This window comes from Tupaia chinensis, unplaced genomic scaffold, assembly GCF_000334495.1.
Source record: "Tupaia chinensis unplaced genomic scaffold, TupChi_1.0 Scaffold000523_1, whole genome shotgun sequence".
Classification (NCBI taxonomy): domain Eukaryota; kingdom Metazoa; phylum Chordata; class Mammalia; order Scandentia; family Tupaiidae; genus Tupaia; species Tupaia belangeri.
This window is the reverse complement of record NW_006160036.1, coordinates 1,313,120-1,325,136: the sequence shown is the minus strand read 5'-3', so window position 1 is coordinate 1,325,136 and position 12,017 is coordinate 1,313,120. Positions and strand designations below refer to the sequence as shown.

General features: G+C 41.4%; 1 protein-coding gene across 1 annotated transcript in view; it reads right to left on the bottom strand.

The window, feature by feature from the left end:
* Positions 1–12,017, bottom strand: part of TANGO6 (transport and golgi organization 6 homolog) — a 273,346-nt gene that overhangs the window by 38,534 nt on the left and 222,795 nt on the right. Inside the window, 1 exon segment of the mRNA XM_014591005.1 lies at positions 10,902–11,015. Coding sequence (XP_014446491.1) covers positions 10,902–11,015 — 114 coding nt within the window.

Genomic DNA, 12,017 nt, shown 5'->3' with positions numbered 1-12,017 from the left:
GTAATTTTACAGAGAGAGAGAGAGAGAGAGAGAGAAAGAGAAAGTGAGAAACAACCAAGCAGCCGCCAGGTCTGGGACTTGAACCACTATCAGCTAATGTGGAAGTACAGCACCCTTAACCACCATGCCAACTGCCAGCCCTGGTTTTGTTTATTTTTTTATTATCTCTCTTTTTTTTTTTTTGGAGAGGTTTTCGCTATAGGGCGTGTGTGCTTGCCAGACAGACAGAGAGAGACATAGAGACAGAAAGCGAGAAATCATCCCCCAGAGGGGATGGTCACACCACAATCCCTTCTCCTCCATTTTCCTCTCAGGATCTTGGGCATGCACGCACACGCACCCGGTGTGAGTTCTAAGCCACCGGGTCCGGGACACGAACCACGGTCGACTACGTGGGAGTCCAGCGACACAGCCATTACACCAACTGCTGGTTCCCTGGTTTTGTTTATTTTTGAAGAAATTACTTAATGTTAAGACTTCTTTTTATCACTGTGAAGAAATGAATTCTAAAACCTACCATTGATCTCCCACTAGACAGAGTAGAAAGCAAATTATTCTTTTGTCATCTAAAATTATGGATTAGAAGGAAGAAAAGCTATGCTCTGGGAATTACCGTTTAATATTAAAAAGCAAGAGAGAGAGTTTCTATATAAAACGCTGTCATCCTTAGTCACTATAGACCCATGTTCAAAGTTCTCAAGTACTTCACAGTTCTTGGAAGTCAACTTTACATAAATTATGGAGAGAGCTGCAGTAGTGGTTACCTAGGTAAATCTAGGGTTATTGTCAACCTCAAATCATTCTTTTTTTTTTTTTTTTTTTTTTAAGGTTTTTACCATAGAGCAAGTACTTACGAGAGAGAGAGAAATAGTGAGAGGAAAGTAAGAAACAGGGCCGGCAGGTTGGCATGGTGGTTAAGGTGCTAGATGCCCACATGGCTGACCACGGCTCAGGTCCTAGACCTGGAAGCTTGCTTTCTCACTCTCCGTTTGTCTCTTTCTCTGTCTCTCTCTGGTCAAATTTAAGAATAACAATAAACAAATAAAAATAAAATATAAACAATTCTTTAAGAAAGTTACTAAAGGGAACCGGCAGTTGGCGTAATGGCTGTATCGCTGGACTCCCACATAGTCGACCACAGTTCAAGTCCCAGACCCAGTGGCTTAAACTCACATGGGGCGTGTGTGCGTGCATGCCTAAGAACCCAAGAGGAGAATGGAGAGGGACTGCAGCATGGTCATCCCCCCTGGGGGATAATTTCTCGCTTTCTGTCACTCTATCTCTCTCTGTCTTTCTGGAAGAAAGTAAAAAATCAATCCCTGGAAGGATGATCACACCACATTCCCTCCTCTAGTCTTCTCTTGGGATTTTGGGGACACACACACATGCACCCAGCATCATTTTCAAGCCTCCAGGTCTGGAACTTGAACTATGGTCGGCCATGTGGGAGAGTCCACCGTCTTAACAACTATGCTACTTGCTGGCCCCCACTTCCTCCTTCCTTGATCATCTCCATTCTGGTTTTTTTTTTTTTTTTTTTTTTTTTTTTTTTTGGGGTTTTTTTTTTTTGGGTGCACTCGCCAGACAGACAGAGAGAGACATAGAGACAGAAAGCAGAAATCACCCCCCAGGGGGGATGGTCACACCTCAATCCCTTCTCCTCCATTCTCCTCTCGGGATCTTGGGCATGCACGCACACGTGCCCGGCGTGAGTTTTAAGCCACCGGGTCTGGGACACGAGCCATGGTCGACTACGTGGGAATCCTGTAACATAGCCATTACGCTAATTGCTGGTTCCCTCCATTCTGTTTTGAATTTCAGTTGATTATTTCTTGTTAAATTTCAGGTATTATAGGTTTTAGTTCTAGAACTTTCACTTGACTCTTTAAAAAATATATTTCTTTTAGGTTTTTGCCCAGGGCTTTGCACTTGCCAGAATGAAACAGAGAGAGAAAGTGAGAAATCACTCCCTGGGGGTGATGGCCATGCTGCAGTCCCTTCTCTATTCTCCTCTCAGGATTTTGGTCATGTAAGCGCATATACCCAGTGTGATTTTCAAGCTGCCAGGCCTAGGTCTTGGTCTTAGTCGGCTATGTGGGAGTCCAGTGCTTAACCACCATGCCACCCCGTTTTACAATTATTATTATTATTATTATTTTTGGAGAGGTTTTTGCTATAGGGTGCATGCGCTCGCCAGAAAGACAGAGAGAGACAGAGAGACAGAAAGCGAGAAATCACCCCCCAGGGGAGATGGCCACGCTGCAATCTCTTCTCCATTCTTCTCTCAGGATCTTGGGCATGTACACACATGCACCCGGTGTGAATTTAAACCACCGGGTCTGGGACTAGAACCACAGTCGACTACATGGGAGTTCAGTGACATAGCCATTATGCTAACTGCGGGTCCCTTAATTATTATTTTTTAAAAATTTTGCTATAAGGTATGTGTGCTGGCTGTAGACAAAGAGAAGGAGAGAAAGTGATGGCTATGCTGCAATCCCTTCTCTTTCATTCTCCTCTTGGGATTGTGGGCATGCACTCACATTCGTCTGGCATGTTTTTCAAGTTGCTGGGTCTGGGAGTTGAACTGCACTGTTGGCCTTGTGGGATCCAGCCACCTTAACCATCAGGCCACCTGGATAGCCTGATTTGGCTCTTTTTAAAATAATTTTTATTTCTTTTCTGAGAGTCCCTATATTTTGTCAATTACAAAGATATTTTTCCTTTACTTCATGAGGATAATTATAACATCTGTTTTAAAATCCTGGCCGAGGAGTAGCTTGTGTTGTATCCAGCAACTTGAAACTCATACCAGGTGTGTGTGTGTGTCTCCAAAATTCTGAGAGGAGATGGAGAAGGGACTGCGGTGTGGTCTTCCCTCTCTGTGGATGGGGGGATGGGGGGCGGGGGGCAGGGTGGTAATTTCTAACTTTCTGTCTTTCTGTCTCTCCAGTGAGTGCACGTGCCTTATAGCAAAAACCTTTTTTTAAAAATTATTTTAATTTTATTTATTTATTCATTCATACATTTATTTTAATTTGACCAGAGAGAGAGAGAGAAAGTGAGAGAGCAAGCCACCAGGTCCAGGACTCAAACTGTGGTCAGCTATGTGAGAGTGTCGAGCTCCTTAACCACTATGCCACCTGCTGGCCCTGCAAAAATCTCTTAAAAAATAAAAAATAATAAAGAAAAACATGCTAGGTCCATGTGCATGTGTGCACAAAATCCCAAAAGGATAAAGAGATGTACAGAGATGTGTGGCCATGCCTCATTGGGAGGTACTTTCTTCTTCTCCTACTCTCTCTCTGGCGAGATGTATCCTCTGGGAATTGGAAAAAAAAAAAAAAAAAAAAAGACGGAGAAGTTAGATTCCATAGGTAACTGCGGTTTGAATCCTCTGTATGGTCAGCCTGAAACATGCCGGTCAAACATAAAATGACCAAGATCCAACATGCTGGAAAGGATTGGAGGAAGGGGATTGCAGTGTGATTGGACCCTGTGGGAGGTGACTGACTCTGTTTCTCTGTCTTTCTTCTCTCTTTCACGGTCATGTGCACACACTCCAAGATAAATAAATAAATACTAACTTAAATTTTAAAAATCATTGATAATTTCAATATTAGGAGTATCTTGGAGCTGGTCTCAGCTGATTTTCTTTCCTCTTGAGAATATGTTCCATCTTCTTGGTTTTTTATATATTGAGTAGTCTAGACATCATGAATATTAAATTATGGAGACTCTTGATTCTATTCTTCTCCAATAAGTGATTTTTTAAAAAGTGTATTTCTTCTTTTTTAAAGAATTATTCTTTTAACTTTATTTATTTATTTAAATTTGACCAGAGGGGGACAGAGCAAGAGCGAGAGAGAGTGAGAGAGAGAGAGAGGGAAAATGAGAAAGCAAGTTGCCGTGTCCAGGACTCGAACCATGGTCGGCCATGTAGGAGTCCACCATCTGGCCCCTTAAAGTTTATTTCTCCCATAAGTGAGAGCAAGGGAGAAAGATAGCATCTTCAACAGGGTCATAACAACGCGATCTATGCCCAGACTTCAGCCAGCCCTGAAATGTGGACAAGCTCGTGCCCAGCATACTCCCATAGATCTCTGGACTTGAACTTGGAACATTCTCATGTAGGGTTGCCTTACAGAGCATCATACTCCATTCCTGTGCCACCACTGGATCCATTTTGTATTTCAAGCAAGTGATTGTCTTATTTAGTTCAGGAGTCAGAATTTGGGAATCCTTTCTCTGGATCTTTCCTTTATAGGATTGCTCCTCTTTCTCTTGTAGTTGTGGTTCCCTGGATTCAATCTTCTGGTTCTCCTGGTTCTAGATCACACCGAATAAACTTATGGACTGTAATTTCTCCACCAGTGCCCCTACTGTTCTTTGTGCCTTGTCAAGTATGCTTGTCCCTAGGTTAATATCCAAGGAAATGGGACCTCACTGTTTACCACCTCTCTTCTAAATAAGGACTCTCCTTGTTTAAGAATCCTCGTGCTGGGACCAGCAGATGGTATAATGGTTATGTTGCTGGACTTCCATATCATTGACTGCTGTTTGAGTCCTGGATCCAGCAGCTTAAAACTCACACTGGGAGCGTGTGTGTGTGTGTGCCCAAAATCCCAAGAGGAAAATGGAGGAGAAGAGATTGCAGTGTGGTCATCCTCCCTGGGGGTGATTTCTCACTTTCTCTCTTTCTGCCTCTATCTTTCTGGTGAGCACACGTGCCTTATAGCAAACATTTCTCTCTCAAAAAAACAGTCTTCCTGCTTCTGGGGGCCAGCAGGTGGCATGATGGTTAAGGGCACTGGACTCCCACATGGCCAACCACAGTATGAGTCCTGGATCTGGCAGCTTGCTTTCTCATTCCCCGCCCCCTCTCTCTGTTCCTCTCTGGTCAAATGAAAATAAATATATAAAGTTAAATAAAAATAATTCTTTAAAAAAAAAAACAAGAATCTTCCTGCTTCTAATCCTTCTCTAGGGATTTCAAGTAGTTGCTCATTATATTGTGTTCAGAGTTTATAGCTGTTGTTTGAGGGAGGGCCAGCCTGACAGCTATTACTATTAATTACTGTCTTTAGAATGAATTTATAGATATGATGTTCTAAATACCTACAATACTTAGACTAAACAAGTCAACATGCAAAGATCTAGCTCAGGAAGATCTGGGAAGTTAAGCACAATTTCCTCATTCTGTCATTTAGCTCATCTTTTCCATGTTTAGAAGGGCTGTTCTTAATTAACTCTGAAGTCAACTGAAAGTTCAGGCCTGAACTTTATATACCTTCTGTCTTGGATATTCCTAGTAAAATTACCTTTCAGCAAGGGGAAAGTTGAAAAGAGTTTAAAGGAGGTTCCTTCTGGTTCCTGCTAGGCTTCATATATCGCAATAAGGCAAAAACAAGGCTAAGCAGAAAAAGAAAGTTTTTCTTTTTCTTTTCTTTCTTTTTTTTTTCTTTCCTTCTTTCTTTTTTTAGAGGGAGATTTTTTAGGGTGCGTACACTCAATGGAGAAACAGAGAGATAGAAAGCGAAAAATCACTCCTCGAGGGGATGGCCACACTGCAATCCCTTCTCCTCCATTCTCCTCTCGGGATCTTGAACACACATGCACACATGATTGGCTTCAGTTTCAAGCCTCCAGGTCAGGGACGTGAACTGCAGTCGGCCATGTGGAAGTCCAGAGACATAACCATTACACAATCTGCTGGTCCCCAAAATAAGTTTTTTAGTAAGAAAGTGAATGTGGTCTTTCCTTCCAATGTGGATAATGTATTAACTATACAAAACTCTGGCTACTTTCAAGTAGGAAAGAAGTAACAACTACTTCATGAGTTAGGGCTGGTGATGTCTTCCCTCTCAGATTCCAACCCATCTCCTAATCTTCTGAACCTCATCCCCTGCTGGACACTTCTACCACTTTTTCAAATTGCCACAACCACATGTCCTTGGCCAGCCTGTCTAAAAGCAACAGAAAATTCGCTGAAACCTGGTATTACATTTTGGCACTCGATAGCTTGAGAGATGGTGATTAGAAAGGAAAAAAAAAATTCATCAACAAAGTGGCATTTTCATTTCAGCTTTCCTGGGGGCAAAACAGAGCTGCAAAGAGAAATCCTAGATTGAAAGCTTTGTGGTTATCTCCGCTTCTCATTAAAGTGAGCCTGATTGTAATCACACCTACGATTACAAGATTTAACACACCTGGTCTCAAGGATGCACCAGAAAGAGGAATCAACCATTCATCCCATCCCATTTACTTTCTTTAGTCACTGAATAAGCACAATTTGTAAGTTTCAATGAGTACAGACTAAAGATGGTTTGAAGAACAGGGGAGAGGTTTTTCATTTTCACGGCTTTTTTGCCCCCCCCCCCAATTTGCTATAGGGCTCATGAACTGGCCAGAAAGAGACAGGAAGAGAGATAGAAGAAAGTTGAGAAGTCACTCCCTAGGGAGGATGGCCATGCTGCAATCCCTACTCTTTCATTCTCACCCTCGGATTTTGGTCATGCATACACATGTGCCCAGAGTGTTTTTCAAGTTGCCAGGTCCAGGACTTGAACCACAAAGTTAGCCATGTGGATCCAGTTGCCTTAACCTCTGCACCAACTGCTGGCTCTACACGTGGCTTTTTTCAAAGTGACAGAAATCTTCCATGGCTACAAATTATTTTAGTACTGCTAAGACAAGCAAGACAAGCAGGGTGGCTTTCACTGGCCACACACAGATGTGAGTGATCTGAATAGAGGTCCTATATATTTCTTCTCTCACTTTGCTAATCACACATTTTGTTCTGCTTTACGCATGCAGACACACACACACACACACACACACACACACACACACACACACACAGACTCTATCTCTCTTAGTCTTAGTAAGGGTGCATGCACTTGCCAGAGAGAGACAAAAAGGAGAGAGAAAGGGAGGAGAAAACACCCACCCTTTTATGGAGAATGGCCATACCACAATCCCGTCTCCTCCATCTCTCCCTCCTTTCAGGAATGGGCACACATGCACATATGCTCAGCATGTTTCTCAAACCACTGGGTCCAGGACTCAAATCATGCAGTTGGCCAGGTGGGATCTGGTTTTTTTAACCACTGGGCCACAGAGTCAGCCCTATAACTTATATTTGTAAATAATTTTTTATTTTGAAATAATTTTAGAGAAACATACGTTGCAAAGACAGTTTAGAGTTCTTGTTTCCCTAGTTAATAACTTACATAACAATGATATATTTGCCAAGAGTTTTGAAGTTCTTCATAATGAAAGAGAAACACTAATTTTTTTTTTTTTTGAGAGAGATTTTTGCTATAGGACTAGCCAGAGAGATACAGACAAAAAGCAAAAAATCACCGCCCAAGGGGACAGCCATGCTGCAATCCCTTCTTCTCCACCCTCCTCTTGGGTTCCTGGGTATGCACACACATACTCCTGGCATGAGTTTTAAGCCACTGGGTCCATGTCTCAAACCACAGTCAACTATGTGGGAGTCCGGCGACACAACTATTACACCATCTGCTGGTCCCAAACACCTGATATTTCTTTCTTTCTTTTTTAAAGAATTCTTTTATTTAACTTTACTTATTATTATTATTTTTTAAATTTTATTTATTTTATTTACTTAGTTTTTATTTTATTTATTCATTCATTCTATTTTTAATTTGACCAGAGAGAGACATAGAGAGAAAGAGACGGAAAGTGAGAAAGCAAGCCACTGGTTCCGGGACTCCAACCACAGTCAGCCATGTGGGAGTCCAGCATCTTTAACCACCATGCCACCTGCTGGTCCCAACTTTATTTATTTATTTTAAAATTTGACCAGAGAGGGATAGAGAGCATGAGCACAAGAGAGAGAGAGAAAGTGAGAAAGCAAGCCACTGGTTCCGGGACTCCAACCACAGTCAGCCATGTGGGAGTCCAGCATCTTTAACCACCATGCCACCTGCTGGCCCCACTGATATTTCTTAACTCGTCTTGCAGGAGATTCTTAACAAGAGCAGTAAGTATTGTATAGCACTTTATTCAATTATATGAATTACTGAGTCATGATCTGCATGTCCTCCATCCCACTTAAGGCCCTAGAAAATAATCTGGAATCTCCAAACTCTGCAGGTTAGTGCTCCCAATTACTGAGCTATTCTCCTGTGTAAGTTTTTATGTGTTAGTCCGATCATTCTTCCCCCTTCTCCTTTGTTTGAGTCATCCACCCAATATCCATTTCTTTTTTTGGAGAGGTTTTTGACTATAGGGCGTGTGCGCTCGCCAGACAGACAGAGACATAGAGACAGAAAGCGAGAAATCACCCCCCAGGGGGGATGATCACGCCGCAATCCCTTCTCCTCCATTCTCCTCTCGGGATCTTGGGCATGCATGTATACGTGCCCGGCATGAGTTTTAAGCCACCGGGTCTGGGACACAAACCACGGTCGACTATGTGGGAGTCCAGCGACATAGCCATTACGCTAACTGCTGGTTCCCCCAATATCCATTTCTTGATATCTGCCTTGCTAGCCCAAATTCAGTTTTGTTCAGAGTAGCAGTGTGACAACTAAATACACTGTCAGGCTCCCTTGCAGCTAGGAGTAGGACAGTTCAGGCCAATGAAACAAAGTGGAAGTCTGCTGTAAAATTCTGGAAAACTGTTCTAATTCCCTCAATAAAGGATACAAAAGCACCCCAGGTTGTCCTCCCATCTTCTTTCTTACTCATTTAAATCAGTTATAGTGGCCAGAGTTGCAGCAGCTATCTTATAGCCATGAGACAAAGGTCACAAGCATTACAGAAAAATTGGCACTGTTGACACTGAGTTGCAAAACATTAACACCACCTACCTACATATTTCTTATGATGTGAGAAAAACAAATCCCTACTTGTTTAGGCCATTGTATTTGAGTTTTTAATTTTTTTTTCCTTAAAGGATTATTTATTTAATTTCATTTATTATTATAATTTTAATTTCTTATAGGGCATGTGCATCCACCAGAGACAGACAGAGAGAGAGAGACATAGGAAATGTGAGAAAGCAAGCTGCCAAGTCTGAGACTTGAACCACAGTCTGCTATGTGAGTCCAGCGCCTTAATTACCACACCACTTGCTGGCCCCCTAACTAAGAGTTTTGGTCTTAAAGTTTTTTTCTTTTCATTGCCAGAGGGAAAGTGTACTTACCAGAAAGAGCGAGAGAAAGCACTCCCCAACAAAGCATGGTCACATCACAATCCTTTTTCCCCTATTTCTCCATCCCATTAGGGTTTAGGGGGACACAAGTACACATGCCTGGCATGTTTTACAACAAGCTGCCAGGACTTGAACTCAAACAGTGGTTGGCTGTGTAGGATCTGGTTCCCCATGCAAAGCTTTTAACCACTGTGCTTATAGGACTAGCCTAAGTATTGGGAGTTTTTATAACTTGTAGTTTAACCTGTACATACCAGATAAACTCATTCAATCTATATCTTAACCTACACAAGGCAGATGAAAAGGGAGAGAAATACACCTGAGGATAAAAGCTCAGGAAAGTGATTACTTGGAAATTCAATGACTTAGCTATTGAACTGAAGCAAAAGCCAGTAGATTATTTATAAAGAAAATATGGCTGTGTAGGAAAAGAAGGGGAAGACTAATAAGTCTATGCTTGTACAAAAATGGCATAAGGAATTTGATATGGTAAAATTCTAACATAAATAAAGTCTGTGTCTGAGACAAAACAATCACTCTTATAATGGCTTCACTGACACTTAAATATAAAAGTGGTTTCCCGCCCCTTAAAACAAAAAGGCCCCAGCCACAAACAAGCATTGTGGGTGCCAGCAACTGAATTATTAATGTAAATTCTGTATATGAATTCAACAAGGAATGAAATTCCATTAAAGTCAAGAAGAAAATTAATTTAATGGTCACTCACTCTTTTTTTTTTTTTTTTTTTTTTTTCAAGAGGTTTTTCCCCCCCAAGGTTTTTTCTTTTTAAAGAGGTTTTTCCCCCCCAGAGGGGATGGCCACACCGCAATCCCTTCTCCTCCATTCTCCTCTCAGGATCTTGGGCATGCACCCACACGCGCCCGACTTGAGTTTAAGCCACCGGGTCCGGGACTTGAACAGCGGTCGACTACGTGGGAGTCCAGTGACATAGCCATTACGATAACTGCTGGTCCCCTTAACACACATATGGATATTTATTTTTTTCTTCCATATTGGCCATACAATGGGGAGAAATCCAGTCAAACTCAGTTGAAGGAGGAAGAAAGTTTAATTTATACAGCAACTAAATCTCATGGATTAAACTCAGTTAGAAAGGAAGCATTTTATATAAGGCCCTTTAGAAATTCAGCATGGGCCAACAGGTGGTGTGGTGGTTGAGGTGCTAGACTCCCACTTGCAGTTAAGAGTCCTGAACCTGGTGGCTTGCTTTTTCATTTTCCCTCTCTCTCTCTCTGTCTCTCTGGTCAAACTGAAAAATAATAATGATAATAAATAAAATTAAATAAATCTTAAAAAAAAAAGAAATTCAGCATGAATAATTACATGAATCAGGAGGACAAGTCATTAAAGTTTAGGCTCCAGAGGACAGATTAATATGTTCTAGCTAGCTCACCCTGGAATCTGTCCCTATGATGCAAATGGAGGATCCAGGGCCTTCATCTATAAACTTGTGTTCTTGTGTTTCTGCAGCAGTTTAGTATGTAGTTTGCCCAATACGCTACAGAGGAAATAGAGATTGCTATTGGAGATACAAAACATAACATTTTCTTGCTACAAAATCCCTGATGACTGATTCGTCTGCATGAGTCTATCTAGGCAAAACATTGGAGGTCTGCCTTGGTAAAAGGAATACTGAAAAACAGTCAAGAAACAAAGAGGTAGAGAAGTTGCAAATATCAAGAGACTAATTTACCTCAGTAGCTTTCTGGCTAAGTCCCCGAAGCAGCAGCACAATCACGTGGATGGCAGCTCTGCGCACTTGAACTTCATGGTCTGTTTTAGCTACAGCAATCAGGCAAGCTGTTACCTAGAAGGGTGAAGGAAGAAGTCAATAAAAATCAGGATTGAGCAATTACCTATAGCCTTTCAGTTGTGTTCCACTGACTACACATTCATCAAGAGCAATCTGGATTAGAGAGGGGTGGATGATTCCCTCATCTGCAAAAAAAAAAAAAAAGGGTGAAATTGGGGCTGGCAGATGGCATGGTGATTAAGGGCACTGGACTTCCACATGGCTGACTAGGGGTCAAGTCCTAGACCTGGCAGCTTGCTTTCTCACTTTCTTTTTCTTTCTCACTCTCCCCCTCTCTGGTCAAATTTAAAATAAATAAATAAAATAAATAAAGTTCAATAAAATAATTCTTTCAAAATAAACCAAAAAGGGTGAAATCTAAAAAAAAAAACAATAAGGGTGAAATCTAGCAGTAAAAATCTTGATGCAGTTTGGCTTTTCTAGAAAAAAACAAACTGATTTAGAATTTGCAAGGGATACGAACCGTGGTCGACTACATGGGAGTCCAGCGACATAGCCATTACGCTATAGTCCCAGAATTTGCAAGGGAAGTTAGGGAGTGGGGAGAAATACAAGTATAAAATCTGTATTTTTACAAAGATTAGGCAAAATATGAATATTTCCTCAAAAGTAAGAGAATTGTTACTTGTCCCACTTTAAGAATATCAAATAGGGGGCCTGCAGGTGGCATGGTGTTTAAGAGTGCTGAACTCCCACATAACCACAGTTCAAGTCCTGGACCTGACGGCTTGGTTTCTCACTCTCTCTCTCTCTTTCTCTCTCTCTGTCTTTCACTCTGTCCCCCTCTGGTCAAATTTAAATAAATAAATAAATAAATAAATAAAGTTAAATTTAAAAAAAGAGAGAGAATATGAAATGGAAGGAAAAAAGTCTAAAAAACATAGCTCCTTCTAGGGACTGAGGACCACGGTGATTTAGCGAAAGTGGAATCCAAGTTCAAGGACTGGTATGAATATGAATATACCATCAATGAAAGGTTCAACCCAGGGATATAGA